The sequence below is a fragment of the Staurois parvus genome, unplaced genomic scaffold (genome assembly GCF_062004578.1).
Source record: "Staurois parvus isolate SC_StPar_1 unplaced genomic scaffold, SC_StPar_1.0 ptg000291l, whole genome shotgun sequence".
NCBI classification, from domain to species: Eukaryota; Metazoa; Chordata; class Amphibia; order Anura; family Ranidae; genus Staurois; species Staurois parvus.
Window position 1 is genome coordinate 9,051,441 of NW_028318087.1, and position 16,034 is coordinate 9,067,474.

Consider the following 16,034-nt stretch of genomic DNA (forward strand, 5'->3'; position numbering starts at 1 on the left):
GTGCCTTAAGATCACATTCCAGGTGATGTTTGCCCTGTCTGCGGGAATACTCACACAGCAGGACTTCAGCTATTGGTGCACACTAGAGGCTGGATCTGTAAAGTGCTCTTAGATTAGCAAACCAGTACACTAGGTGTCTGGAGAGGGGCATAAGCAGTGTCAAGTGACCGAACACCATATTACAGGTTGGCCTTGTAATCCTTGGTCCAGCAGGGTCTGGGTATGGGCCTACAAGGTGGTGCTGAAGACTAGCCAATCTAGATAGCTTTAACGAGCCCAGCTCAGCAGCGTAGCTATTAATCTTGATTGAAGACAACGTTTCTTGATAAAAAGGAAAATAAATATACACATAAAAATGGGTATATTTTCCAAAGTGAAGAGATGTCAATCCTCTAAGGACACTAGCAGTAGGAGTTATATCTGGTTAGACAAACTTTAGGGCAACATATTATCTGAATGGAATGTCGTGTCAATGTTTCTATGGAAAATTTGGCTTCCTCCTCCCAAACTAATCTTCTACTAAACTCATCCTGTAAATTTTCAATAGAACAAAAAGAAAAAATATTTCTAATTCTTTCAAAGCAGCAGCAGAAAATTAAATCACTGAGAACGACATAACTAAAAAAAGGGGCATTGTTGGAAATCTGAATTACAGCCCCTTTATATTAAAACAAAGGAATAGAATAAGAACATAGCATGATTTGGAAGACATCCGCTATGAGAGCAACACCCACGTAACGCCACTCACAACTACATCACATTGCAGCTGAAATCCAAACAGTAATGGAATATTTTTTGAGACTTTGAAAGGAGTAGAACCTCTGTCAAGCTTTTAGTGCCGTCTGTGTTCTCATCTTGAAGATTCTTTCTATCAGTCCCCACCTAACACATTAGGCCTACTAAAAAATTGTTTTGTGCTAATTGTCTCTCCTCAGAGAGATATCCAATCACTACATGGCCCAATAAGGTCTTCACCGTAGATCTCCCCAATGTGAACACAGGCAGCAATAGCAATCTAAATATTGTTCCCTTTTAGAGTCTATACATTTTGGTGCATTGCCTCAAACACATCAATGTGCACTGTTTGGGCAGCCCATCCATTTAAAATAGGTGGCTAACACATATAAAACCGGACAAGTGTCTTGTGTTTTTTAATGCACCACACCACAGATGAGTCCTGTCCATGTGGTAGTGCCCTGCCACATTTGTATGTTGGAGTTCCACTCAAAATGAACAGCACAGCACTGCACCACTGATGGCACATTATGGCAACATGCATACTGTACCACCAAGTACATGTGTGAAACTGGCCCCAGGGAAAATAACCCTCTTAAAAAACATGGATGTTATTTGTATGGAAAGTCTTGCCACAAATAAGGTTTATAACCCACTTCTTTCCACAGGTAAGGTGCTTGTGCACTGTGCAATGGGACGCAGCCGCTCTGCTTCTCTTGTCCTTGCATACTTGATGATCTATGAGAAGATGACCATAGTTGATGCCATAGCTCAAGTCCTGAAGCATCGCTGCATTCTTCCCAACCGGGGCTTCCTGAAACAGCTAAGAGAACTGGACATTCAGCTAGCACTGGAGAGAAGAGAATCACGTACTACCACAAATGGGGCTGAGGAGGATCAGTAACACTGAACAGAACAAGAGAGTTATCGAGACAGGACAACATCAGAGGTCTCAAAAGAGGCACAAGGGGAATCTTCAAATTTCAAAGGGCATGACTTCAGTCACCTAAATATGACATTACCATCTTTTTGCCCCATATAATCAATGCAGGACTAGTTTTGCTAAAACTCTTATCTTATATGTTCAGATTATTTATGTATTTACCACTACATTACATTTTTGATTATGAAAATGTGCAGTACACAACAGAACCTTCCATAATTATAATGCCAGCTTGTTACATAGTGCTAGCCTTTCATAAAAGCAGAAAGCATATTGAAATTATTACACATACAGTATAAGCTGATGGAGGCATATTTAAGGTGCAAAATCTAAAACATTAACCCAGAGTGACCAAAAGGTTTTTTTTTTCATTCATCTGAGATTTGGAAATAAATCTTTATGAATGGCCAACAATGCAACACACTGCTGCAGCTTTGTTGATTTTAAGTCCTCATGCACACTGGACATTTTAGCAGCTGCTGTTTTTGGCTTTTGTTTTTTTTTTCTACAGCCAGTAAACTCCCAAGTATGTTATCCTATCTGTCCATGAACACATAGGCATTAATCGGCGTTTTTTGGCTGGGAAAACAAAAAAAACAGAACTAGTGGGCTTCTAGAGTTTTTTTAGCTGTAAAAACGCTCTAAGGCTGCTAAACGCTGTAAACCAGCATTTTTTGAGCAAAAATTTAATTTATTTCTGTGTGGAAAACACTAAAAAAATGCAAACGTGGAAAAACGTGGCTAAACCCTAATGCAAAAACGCTAAAAAAATGCAGAAAAACTTGCATTTTTAATGTGACTATATATGGCTAACGCTATCCCCAAATGCATACTTCCCTCTCCATTTAACCCCTTCGTGCCAGCGCCTCCCGGCCCTTTAAGGGTTTCAGAAGCCTGGAGGCAAGGTAGGGTTTAGGATCATGTGACCGCCGTGACATGATTGGGAAAGGTCCCGATCGAAAGAGGAGATCAGGACCTTTCCGTAGGTACCGGACATGTGTGCTGGGAGCGTGCAGGGTGCGTGCTCTCAGCACATATGTTCTTTTTTAATAGAACGCAAATGTGCAGCTGCTCAGCGTCTAGTCCCAGATGCCAGGAGGCCGCACATTTGTGTTCGGCCGGCGTGAAGAGGTTATTGGACTCAGTGGCACGATTTGTTTTACATGAACGCAAGTCATAGGTATCTATTGGACTATCTCCTGAGGCCAGAGACACTCAGAAAACAACCCCATAAAAGGTCTATGAATGCAATGTGCAGGCATGATCAGGACACTGCAGAATTCCTGCTCTGGATGTAAATAAATAGGGACTGATATATGGAGATAAGAATGCATCTTGGGACAGGAGAGGGTTAGGTCAGGGAGAGGAAGCCAAAATGGAAATTCCAGCCAAAATGTTTATTTAGTTCTGGGTAGTGTGGAAAGGGCTAAAGCTTTTGTTTTTGTTTTTGTTTTTTTGCCATCAATATCCCTCTATCTAAAACTAAATAAAAAAAGGCTTAAACGTATTTTGAAACTAATAGTACATTATACATTAAAGTATGCAGAAGTTCTGACTTCTGATTGACTGGTTGCATGCATGTTTTAAGTCAGTAATTCAAAGTACTGAATGTCAGGCAACTAGCATTTATAGAAAAGGCCAGTAATGGCAGCCAATTGATATTCCACTGGTTCAGCAGGGACCGGGCGATTTTCAATCCAGGTATGGGCAGGCAGGTTGTACAAAAGTCAATCTACCGATCAACTTCTGTACAACCACCCTATTGGAAAATCTCCACATTATCAGCTCTGCCAGCTGCACTGGTCAGTGTATTCTGGTAGCAGGGAACTCTCCCTGTTGTCAGAATACAATAGCTCAGCAGAGGATTCATCTATCCACCTGGAATGTGTGGATGTGGGTTGCACAAAAAAAAAAAAAAAGGCTAACGTATTGGCTGCCTTGGTAATGCTAATATTCTTAATGAATAAAACATTAAAATAAGTAAAGCTAACTTCCTTCCTGAACAATAAACTCAGGATCAAAAAGTCTTAAACGCACATTAAGGTATACTGTGGCATTAAAGGAACTGTCCTGTGTCTTTTTGGTACCCCCATGGACCACCAGCTCAGCACCAAAGACATGGTCGCTATCCTGTTATAGTGCCAAAGATAGCAGAAGGCAGTTGGACATACAGCTCAGCTTCTTACTTACCCCTGCACCTGCTTCACTTCCTGTGCAATGTTTCGTTCTCATGTACAAATGCCCCTTGGTGCTATTGAACTGAACCCTCATACACGTCTATGACACTGTCCCAGGAAGACGCTCATGTATATGGGATGCCCTATAAAAGAGGGCTTAGTGTGTAGGCAGAGACAGAACCAAAGAGGATTTTGGCCCAAGAAGAAGAAAACTGCAAAGGAGGTGGTGCAGATACAAGGGAAAGTAGGATGCTGGAGTGGGGCAAGGTGTAAATACAAGGTAAGAAGCTGGGGTGGTGGTAGGTAGTTAAGAGGAGTTTATACTAGACTACAAATAAAAGCCAACTCCAAACATTTTTTAGGCGTTGGATAGGGTGGGCAAGATAAGAACCTTGTTAAATTTTTATCACTGACTTCCATACCAAATTATTATAGGGAGAGGAAGTGAAATTACATATCTTCACCGAGGCCAGAGAATGGAACTTTCTAAGAAGGGTTAGCACGTGTGTCAAACTGGCGGCCCTCCAGCTGTTGCCAAACTACAAGTCCCATGAGGCATTAGATTGGAGATTGATGGGAGCTGGAGAGATACTAGGTCTCGCCTGTCCTTGTGTGAAGGTTTTACACGTACCACACCTGTAAGTCCCATGAGGCATTGCAAGATTGACAGTTCCAAGCATGACTCCCAAGGGCAAAGGCATGATGGGACTTGTAGTTTCGCAACAGCTGGAAGCCCACCAGTTTCACACCCCTGGGTTAGAACATCTACTGGTGTGTTATTTTGCAATAGTAGAGCCTGATCTGACACTCACAGTAAACTTGTCACAACAAAAGTGAAAGCATATTAAATGTCAGCATCATGTCAAAGTCAGCGTGGTCTCAGAAAGGTATATATTTCCTTACGATTTGTTTTACTTTCATCCTTAGGGGTTAAAAGGTCAGGCAAAGTAGTAAGGTTAGGCTACTTACATAATATATGTAACAATTCTACAATGGATATATGGATAAAATCACCATCACAATCCAGGTTAACAGACTGCATTCAGATATGTGGTCCTAAATTCAACCTTCTCAATCCAGGTCTGGAATTATGCGTTGCACAGGGGCACAGTGTGGGATAAGCAGATTTATTTCTCTGGCCTGCAATTAGCTTGGCTGTTTGCCTAAAAACACTTTTCTAAAAATCTCAAAGTTAACAAATCACATTTTGTTCTTTTCTGAGTGTTTGGCCTTCCAGGTAAAGGATGTGCACTCAGGACCCAGTACAGTAAGCTTCAATGAAGCTGGTCATAAGATTTTCTGGTTCTGTGTCTTCAGGTATCTTTATGGTTTAGCTCTGCTGCCAGGAAAGGACAGATAGCTTTACTTTTCCAAATGTTTGTCTTCAAGGATTGCTGCACTAGCAGAATGAGGGTTTGATTAGACTGCTTAACACCTAATCGAGATATTATACATTTTTATAGATCATTTAACATTCACCTACAGATGATCACGGAACAACTTGGTATAGATGTCATCATATCGATCCCTTGAATGTTCCCACAGGTGGTACACATTTGAACAAGTTTTATTAAATCAAAACAATTATTTTTTTTGGAAGTATTCATTTTGTGCTTTGAAGTACAGCATCTATACAAAAAATATTTGACTTTTTTGCATTTGTATATTCTTGCCAAGCAATATTTTTTCCAATATATCCCTGTGTGGCTGTTTGTCAAACAGTGCAGTCCACATCACTGCTAAATGACAGTTCTACTTATAAACCTACTTCGTCATAAAATAATCAGCAAAGTACAATCACTCAACAGTAACCAGTGTGTATACTGCATGTATTGTAGGTCCAGTGTTTGAATTTGAAACAATATATATCCGATATAGCCAGTCAAATTAGGAGGAAAGGGGCATATTTTCACATACACAGGCACTCTAATTTAATACTGACCAAACATTCATGTTAATACCATTACATTTATACAAATGAAATTGTGCATACAGGATTCCAATGTGACTATAGGCTCAATTCACAAAGCTTTAACCTCAGGATAAGAATCTTTATTTTAGCCATGTGACTGAACTTTTCAAGTCTCATTGGACTCTGAAAATAATTCACTTTTTTGAAAATAAGTATCCTTATCCTGGTGTGTTAGTTTAGTGAATTGAGCAACATATCAGAGCAGTGTACAGCTTAAGCCAATGTCTGTGATATGACCAAAAACAGAAAAAGAAGATTCTAAAAGCACAAAATTCAGATATGGCTCCTCAATTTATTTTTCTTAGTAAAATGTACAGCTGTGTTTTGTCTGCTTTGACTTTTTTCAAATGACAGACTTAGAACGAAACACCAAATTATTACTAGATAATAAACTGCTTCTGTCCATCTGTCCACAAACACAAAAATAGGGGGCAATAATAATAAAACAAAAATATCTAGACACAACTCTGTCCTTCAAGAAATATATATAGGTTATACATGCATCTTGTCGAAGTGCTTGGTAACAATTTCCATATTACGGCTCTTGGTTTTTATTTAATCTTTTTCTCAAACTTTATTAAAAAATAACTCCAGTATGTTACAAAGATAGAAAATCTAGAGATGGAATGAAAACTTGTAATTGAGCCCTCATATGCAAGAGGGCTTGAAAGGCATTAAAAAAAAATAGCAACGTAACACCAAATTCAACTGCGTTTAACCGTATGTCCATTTCAGGACTCCTTGGCAAACACTAGGTGAAAAGTATTTCCAGTATCCAGCAAAATTCTTTTTGTGATGTACCTTTTTCACAAGTAAAAAAGTCTCACAAAGACACAGAAAGGTCACGTACATATCTAGGGTGTGAAAAATATACACTCGAGAGATCCCTCTGGGCAAGAGGACCCTGCAAATAACACAATATAATATTTTGTACAGTTTCATAATTAACAAAAATATATTTATTTTAATTTTTTTCCTTTAACTTTCAAACAAGGCTGACCAATATCAGAAAACAAAATATTAACCAATGGCTTTACAGTTTAGCACAGGACTGACTTGTAACAATACTACATTAAAAAAAAAGCTCACGCACCACAGAGAAGCAGCATGCTTAGTAAGGCTTACTTCCAGCAAACAAATGAAAACAAAACACAGACTTGGACAGGAGAGGGACAACTGGGTAAGAAAATTATGACAATTACTTTGTATGGAGTTGGTGAGAGGAAAAATGTTCTTTAAACGCATATTGATGTTGTAGGTGGTTAGAACATCTTGCTTCAAAGAAGCTGCAAGCTACTTACTATGATGAAAGTGGTAGAACAAATGGTGAAATATAAAACTAGTGAGATAAGTAAAAAATGCCAGTTACGGATTTCCAATTTTTCTAAAGACGCCTTTCTTAAATATTTTTGCATTTATTGCTGGCTTTGAAATCTCTCCAAAACATACTGAAGGAGATGCTGAAGTGAATGAACACAAGAACAGGCCTGGGGTCAAGGTACTGCAGGGAAAGCAGCTTATTCAAATTCCTCCTCTAGTGAAGAAGACAAAATCCTGGAAAAAAATGCAAGAAAATTGGAATAAAAAAAAAAGAAAAAAAGAAAAAAATCGCAATGCAAGCAGAAGTGTAAAAAATAAATTTCCACATCTTTGCTTGATAAAGTGTCAAGTGTAGCCATTATCTACAAAGAAATCCTCTAAATGTACATATGAAAAAAAAAATTAGATAAACAAATGGTATCAATTTGCATTCTGAATTATTACTGCAATAATAACTTCTCATACTCTGCTCCTTCAAGGACAGTCAGACTGAAAAACAAAAACAGCCCATTTTGTCTGTCTGGTCATGCCCAAAAATAGGTGAATGATTCTTCATGAATGGTTCAAAATGTTGCTTTATTGATTATTTTTGTACCTCTTGCCATTCAGCTTTTCTGAGTGGATTCCTCCCTTGTATTAGTACTTTTCATGATGCTTCTTGATGCACTTAAAATAAACTTCTTTCTTTAGAACAAGAATAAGATATGCCCAATTGCACCATTTTCAGTTTTACCCTGAAATCTTATTTTTAATTCAACTTCAGCGCAAACAGACGTTTTCTCCAGAGGATACATTTTGGTTAGAAGCTAGAAAACATCTATTCTGCTCAAATTTCAAATGAAAAGTATGGTAATAAAAAAAACAAAATCCAAACAAAAAAAAAGCTCTGATAAATGTGCAACAATGCAAAAAACAAAACAAAAAACAGAAACTACGTTGTAGCACAATTTGGGCTATCAATGAACTGAAAAGCTTGAGAAAAAGAAAGTTATATGGATACCTGGGGCCCCAAAAATACATTTCACAAGCATGCAAAGATAAAATGAGGTCTCAAAAACTTAGAAGGGAGATGAGTGATAAGGAAAAAAAAAAATCAAGCATAAAGTGTGTGTTTCTGAAATATGCAGCTGATGGGATTACAGATGATGAAGGTCTGCCTAAAACACTTTTCTCACCGCCAACAAATGTTCCTGAACATCACTGCAACATAAATGAACCAAAATAAATTAAAGTAAACATAATTACATATCTAATCTTTACTGGCATATTGAGTATGAAAGGTTGAGTGGAATAAAGAGCACAAGGAACTATGTTAAAAACCAAGGACAAGGGAATGAGTCTGTGTCCTTCAATGACTGCTTTCAGTCTGTGTTAGGTTCTGTAGTGCAGATTCCATTTTGCAGCTGCTGCAGTGTTAAGGAAAAGGGGTTTGGTATGCTGGTACCTGTAAGGGCAGCTCACCGCCTCATGTATGACCCGTTAAGTGACTGTTTGGGCATCTGCGAGTTCATGTACCCATGATGCCCAGGGCTGGAGTACATCATGTTGCTATGAGGGCTGGCCTGCATTGACTGCTGTGCATAAGGCTGGCTACCCATCATGCCCATTTGCATTGGGTACTGAGGGCTCTGATTCATATATCCATGGTTGCTATGATAGCCACTGTTCATCATGGACTGAGATACACGGTAGCCACTCATGGCATTGAGTGTGTTTACCGGATTGACATTGTAAGCAGGTGCTGGCATTAGATTGACACTCATATTCATTCCACGCTGCATGGTGAGTGAACGTGAAGGAGGTTGCATGGCCATAGCCTGTGGAGGTGGGGGGTGTCCATACAGCTGTGGTGGATGGGGCCCAGAAGAGGCTCCAGGAGGCAATGCAGATACTTTGGTCCGCATGGACATGTGAGTTTTGCCTGCCATCTGTGTTTGTAGCCTTTGACCATGTGAAAGTCCCATTTGCCCATTGGACATATTGCGCTGGAGGAGTGGTGGAGGCAAGTTCATAGGGGGAGGTGTGAGATTTGGGGAAGGAGTCATTGTTGTTTGGGACTGTGGGGGAACAGAGTGTGGACTTTGGGTCAGCTGCACCATGTTGCTCAGGGGAGAGGAAAGGGAGGCACCATTTGCATAGGATGTTACGGCCTGGGTATGGCTGTAAGGCAGGGAGTGATTCATTAAGGTGTTTGTTAATTGCTGAAGTTTGGCAAGGCTGAATGTGGCAGTGGGCTGTGGGTAGTGTCCAGATCCAAAGTCCCCTTGTCCTATTCTATCATAAAGCCCACCAAGTCCACTTCCACCAGTTTCTGGGATGTCTGGCAAAGTGAAACCTGTTCCTGCCATTCCACAAGGAGCAAGTTGTTGCTGTTGGCCACTACTAGGTGGTCTATCTACTGCACAAGCTTGTGGAGACTTTACATTGCAAGGGGGGTTAGGAGGAGGAGACCCAATCATGCTGCAGTTATTGTTCATTCCAGATATTTGTTGTGTTACAGCACAGCTGCTCTGTGTTAAGTTGGCTGAGGTCATTCCCCCGCTATACGTGCAACTGCTTTGTGAGGGTAAATTACTTCCTCCCATACCAGAATCATAACTGTTTGGATTATCATATGTTTCAGTGGTGCTCTCAATACTTCCCAGGTCACTGAATCCACTGTCTACAACCTGCTGTGAGTGATCAGATACAGAAGGTACATCCATCATTGGGCTAGCTTCAAGATTTTGCAAAGATGGAACAGGCAAGGCAGTCTGATCAGGGCTGATCTGGGCATAAGTATTTTCCAAAACGGGGGCATTGGGGCTACTTGATGACCTAACAGAATGACCTGGATGTGAATGAACAGAGGACACTGGGCTGCTGTGTTCAGACTGATGGCAATCCTCTGTTGCACTTGCTGCTGGGCTATGGGCATATGTTTGCAGACTATGACATACTTCCTGGGTGTCTGAACAATCTCTGTATGCCTCCTCTTCTACTTCACTTTCACGTGTCAAAGACTGAACAGCTTGCACAGTTTCTGAGTCAATATCCAATCCATCTCCACCTTCACGAGGTAGCTCGGGCTCTACTTCCTCTGTGGGAACATCCTCAGGACCAATGGCTTGCTCTGGTGTATTGCGTGGAAGTTCATTTTCTTCAGGTGACTTTTCAGCCTGCTCTCCTACCACTACTAGAGTATGGTTTAATACATCTGACTGAGGTGGGTTACTATTTTCTACACCAAATTCTAAAAAAGACTGTTCACCCAGGGATGCTTGGAAAGCTTCCCCTTGTACATCTTTCTTTGATACATCAAAGTGGCTTTCATCTTCATCATCTGCATCATGATCTTCATTATGTGACTGCTCCTCTTCATCTTCTTCCTCTTCTACTGCTGCAAGATCTTTTTTCTGCTCCATACCAGAATTACCACATTTTTCTTCCACAATGCATGGCTGCTTTATTTCTTGCTTTATATCTTCCTCCTCTCCCTGGGTTCCATCCACTTCTATTTTCTTTTTGTCTTCTTCAGTGTCATCTTTTTCATCTTCCTCTTCAGCGCAATCTTTTTCATCTTCCTTTTCAGCGTCATCCTTTTCATCTTCCTCTTCAGCATCATCTTTTTCATCTTCCTCTTCAGCATCATCTTTTTCATCTTCCTCTTCAGCATCATCTTTTTCATCTTCCTCCTTTTCATTTTCCACTTCTAAATGGTCTTTCTCACCTTTTTCTACAGTATCTTTTTCATCTTCCTCTTCTGTTTTGACCTTTTTATCTTGCTCTTTATCTTTTTCTTGATCCTCTTTATGTTGCTCTTCATCTTCATCCTTTTCATCTTCTGGTCTTATATCTTCATAGTCTTTCTTTTCTTCTTCATCTGTCTTTTCCAGACTGGTGCTACTTGGACTTGGTAGCTCTGCAAAAGAGGTCTTTGCTTCTTCAACATGAGTTTCATTTTCTTCAGTAGCTTGCAATAGGTCCTCATGATGAGCTTCATTTTCATCTTCCTCTTTAGTCTCCTCAGTTTGGATCTGATAATCTGGCTCCATAGGTGTCTCTGGTGGAGTATAGAGGTTAAGCTTAAAGCCAGCTTTTCTATCCACACTATGCTTTCTCTTAGAAGGGCCTCTTTTAACTCCTTTAGGCCAACCCTGTTTTCGTACAGGCTGACATACAGCTTTTTCACGAACTTTATTGTTAACAAAATCCTCTGGAGAGGGTTCTTCTATGTGATCTGTGTGGAAACAAATATGCAGAAATTAGAAATAAATAAAAGCACCAACAATTAGTATTATGGCCAAGGCAAAAACAACTACAAACTGAGAAACAAGCAGCTATTGGCTTGTAAAGCAGCTGGTCAAACCAATTTCGGTTTGATCGGCTGCTTTGGACGGCAGAGGAGGGATCTGAGGTCTACTAGACAAACAATCCACCATTTTATTCTCCAGAGACTTCGATTTTAGTAGATATATATTGTTTGGGGGTTCTAAGTAATTTCCTAGCAAAAATATGCTAAGTTTTACATGTAATGTCAGTTTTTCCTCGGTTTTGAAGTTAAGGATGACATTACAAATGTATATAACACCAATTCAAATGAGTGTAAGACAGGGACACATATGTGAAATACAACCACGTTCAGAAAAGAATAAACTGAAAATCACATAAAAAGCTAAACAGTTCGTGAAAAAATGTCCACAAAGTGAACTCATGCTTTGATAAGTATCACTCCAACAACAAAGTGGTGACTGCTTCCATCTCAGACTGCCAAGTGCACATACTCCTTACCAGAAGAAAAATCTCTAGGTTCAAGTGCAAACACACTAATGTCATTAAATATTACATTTCTGATTTTGAGTTTATGCTCTAATTCCAATGACAAACACATGCCACTCTACATGCTTCCACAGCAGACAAATGTTCTATAATCATAGGTAAGCCCATGGATAATAGGAAATCCAATAGCTTATTCCAGAATGGCTGCATCTTATATTTAGTATAATCCTTAGGCATTACCTGGATCGATCTAGATATCGTACGTCAAGCAATGGGATTTGTGTTAAACATGGAAGAACGGCAGTGTATTTTTTTGCTCCTGCATAAATAAATTTCATATCCAAAGAAGCAGCAGCATAGAAAAGGCTGTACTAGGTCGATCCTACCTATATCGACAAATAGGTCACCAGAATCTTGTGTCGCAATACGTGTCCAGAATGCTCCCAAGGACTAGTGCTATTAGAGGAAGGGAATCACCAAATAGAACATAAAGGAAGTGATCAAGGCTACTCTGTTGAAACCTTAAAGAGTAACTAAAAGATATCCTTCTCCAAAAATGAAGAATGCACAGCCATTACGTAAGGACCCTGTAATATATTTTATATTACATTTTTTCCTACAGTGTATCTGCCTCCTTGTAATGTCCTCTGTAAGTTCCCAAATCTCTCCTTTTTGCCTTCACTTCTGTTGTTTGGAAAACCATTAGCTGTGCACATTAGCTGTGGTCATCTGCACTGCTCTTTGCACACTACAAATCCCTAGTCCATGTGAGGCGCAAGCAAGAGAATGTGGCTTTGTTTCTACATACAGGAAGACCATGGAGAAGGAACATAACCCCCCTCTAAAAGTCAGATCACAGCAGCAAATAATAAAAAAATTAGAGGACACTGAAGGTTCTTTTTGTGGGTTAGGAACTCATACTTGAATAGATTTTTTTGTGTTTTTTGTGGACCCATGGCAATTCTACCTTTCTTGTCCATGTCTTGGGTGTTTTTTGTTGGTAAGTTCCCTTTCCTAATACCATCTGCTTGGACCACTGTGGACACTTGTTGCAACACAACGATTCTTAATTAATGGTGTTAATTAATGACGGCTAACGCCTGGATATGGGGCAGATTGACTCAATACAGCCTTCTTTGTGCTTCTGTTTTAAGATGGTACTTATTTAAACCTTGTAGAGAATACAGGCAGTCCCCGAGTTACGAACAACTTGTACTTATGAACAGAGGGATAAACAAGAAGTGGGAGGAAATCTACCCCTAGGAAGGGAAATTCAATCCTGTAAGAGTTATCATGGGAAAGAGGTGTCTCCACTAAAGGAGACACCCCTTTCCCATGATAACCATGGAAATTAGGATTACCACCAATCCTAATTTCCATGACAACCTACAATTTTCAAAATCCAATTGTCAGGAGGACAGAAAGTGAGGTGAAATCTTCTGAACAGGGGCACAGACAGCAAAACAAACATTACAGTGGTGTTAACCCTTCCCTATGCTATCCAACAAACTTAAAAATATTTTTTTTGCTGGGGCTACACTTAAAAAAAAAAAAAAAAAATTTACCTGTTCCAACTTGCATACAAATTAAGAACAAACCTACAGACGCCATCGTGCTCATAACCCGGAGACTGCCTGTAACAACTTACACTTCCATTTTAAAACACAAATCCCATTGCTAGATGGTTAAAGAATATACTGGCTAGAAAATACAATCTCTCTCAAAATATACTATTCGATATCCACTATGCAGAATAACATGTTACACATGCATTGTCTGTCTGTAATAATGTTGTCCTTTCCTCACTCTGTAGGTAGGAGATGCTCTGTATAGCATGTCCCACCCTCTTTTCAGCATGCTTTAGATTCCATTCACCACATGCAAGAAAGCAGAGATGGAAGCAGAAGCTGCATGGAAGAAAGCAGAAAGAGCAAGCTGCTATCAAAAGTGAAGAAATAAGAGCAGCAGATACTCAGTTGCATTGTATGCATAATCCTCACATGCTCTCCTAAAACTGCAGCTCCCAGTCACAGTATCTGGATGCCTCACCCAAAGCCAGTATGCTGGACATACCACCTCAAGACAATCTGCCTACTCATCCCTTAAGTACACCAGGCCTTTGCACCGCAGCAAACTGTAGAGACTGGTTTGCAGATAATAGACAACATATCTTACAGTGGGGCTAGTAAATTACATATCTAAAGACAAGAAGCAGTGCTTCAAAGTATACCTGGGGACTGTAGACCAAGTGACCCTTGTACCAAAGAAAGTCTCCATATACTGCAAGGAATATAGTTCCAATATTTATTGATCACTGGTAAAATGTAAGAACTGAGCTGATTCCACTCCACATACAGACTGACGCTGTGTGATATGGTGTCTCCCAAAAAGGCTAAAGACATACCCAACTCCATGTCCAAACAATCTGAGAACCGTCAACAACATGGGGGGGGGGGGTTTAGGACCACAATGTGAGGTCCCAATGTGAAGCACCCGGCCAGACAGATGTCTGAAGCAGGAGAGGACAGAAAGCAGCCCAAAAAGTGGTTTTCTGTAATAGATTACGTGTTTTGAAGCAGCAAGCTTCTTTATCAAATCCACTAATAAAAAAAAAAAAAAAAAAAAAAAAAAAAGAGAAGACAGAGTGGGTTTAAATAAAAATTGGCAAGGAAGAGGAGAACACAGACCAAAGAGCACCTCATACGCCTGTTCCCTTTACATATAAATAAGTCTGCGGAGAAAGTCTCCATGACAAATGTGCCAAAATATGCATACCCCCATGGGTCAACCTGAAAAGGCTGTAGGACTGTAAACTATTATAGATAATCAAAGTAACAGATCTCTTGCAAGGCCAAAGGTGTTTGACTTGTTAAACATAACAGGAGATGCCTTACTATGGTATGCACCCTGGGCACCTGTACAGGAATTACAGAAGTTTTAGACAGGACAGCCACTGGTGTTGTAGTAGCTCCCATAAATGACAGTGCAGAAATACCATTGCCCACTCTCATCAAGTATAGATTCCAATCAACAGAGAGGAGATTCCTACTCCTGCAGCTGCCTCTCACAGCTCTCTATTGAGAGGAATAGCTGACCACAAACCAGCTCAATAGAAATGCCAATATTGTTCTGCTTTGCAGCAGAGACATCCCAAGGGCACACAAGGATCACCAACAAATCAATGGGCCATGACCATATGCCCAATGCCTATACCTAGGCAGGGTTATCATGGGCAACATCTGGGAAAAGTCAGATGGTCTTCTACAAATGGTCACTTTAACCTGTTTTAAACAGTGCACACATCACTATCATGTAAAAGTAAGACTTTGTAGTAAAGACATGCAACAGTTCTTCACACAAGGCAATAAAAAGACCCTTAACCTCTGGGATGAAAATGTTGGAACCACAGTGTCCGATGTAACAACTAAAGACAAAGCTGGCAGCCACCATGGAAGACAAGGAGTTCCTAAAAACTACAAATAAGAGTTCTATCAGCATAATTCCAACAGGGTGGCACCACTACCATTTCTTGCCTCAAGGAAGAAACTAGCAAGTAATGCTTGGCATGCAGAAGCACAATTTACTAATATACAACGCACCCTGGAACCCCCCCCCCCCCCCAAAAAAAAAACAGATGAAAAATACACTGTTAACTTTATGCAGAAGGTGTTTGCAAAAGATCCTGCTGAGCCTGCACCACCACTCAAGGAAGGAGAAGAATGTTGGTACCGCCCATATTTTGGTGTGTACCATCCTCGCAAGTCATATCAGATCAAGGTGGTCTTTGACTCAAGTGCTTGATATGAAGGAGTTTTCCCTCCTTCTCAATGGGCCTAAGCTGAAAAACAATCGTATTGCTCTGCTTCAGATAAAAAACAGTTGGATGTCATGGCAGACATTCAGCAAATGTTTCGCTGTATCATCATTCGAGAAGTCAACAGAAATTTCTTCAGTTTCCAGTGGTATCGTAAAAACAATGTTAGCGACTATGTCTAACTGCCGAATGAGAGTACGTTTTTGGTAACAGTCCTTCTCCTGCTGTACCAATTTATTGGCTGAGAAGAACTTGGATTTGACGAATGTGAATTTGTGGAAGAGAATTTACATGTAGGTGACTGGCTCAAATCTC

General features: G+C 40.1%; 2 protein-coding genes across 6 annotated transcripts in view; one reads left to right on the top strand and one right to left on the bottom strand.

The window, feature by feature from the left end:
• The window catches only part of LOC149458236 (dual specificity phosphatase 29-like), a 44,207-nt gene extending 38,765 nt beyond the window's left edge, over positions 1-5,442 (top strand). For all 3 annotated transcript variants that reach the window (XM_089682587.1, XM_089682586.1, XM_089682588.1), the window contains exon 4: positions 1,404-5,442. In XM_089682587.1, the coding sequence (XP_089538713.1) occupies positions 1,404-1,639 (236 nt within the window). In that variant the 3' untranslated portion in view covers positions 1,640-5,442. The remainder of the gene's footprint in view (positions 1-1,403) is intronic.
• Positions 5,443-6,099: 657 nt separating this feature from the next.
• KAT6B (lysine acetyltransferase 6B) overlaps positions 6,100-16,034 on the bottom strand; it is a 208,415-nt gene continuing 198,480 nt past the window's right edge. For all 3 annotated transcript variants that reach the window (XM_089682585.1, XM_089682583.1, XM_089682584.1), the window contains one exon: positions 6,100-11,366. In XM_089682585.1, the coding sequence (XP_089538711.1) occupies positions 8,605-11,366 (2,762 nt within the window). In that variant the 3' untranslated portion in view covers positions 6,100-8,604. The remainder of the gene's footprint in view (positions 11,367-16,034) is intronic.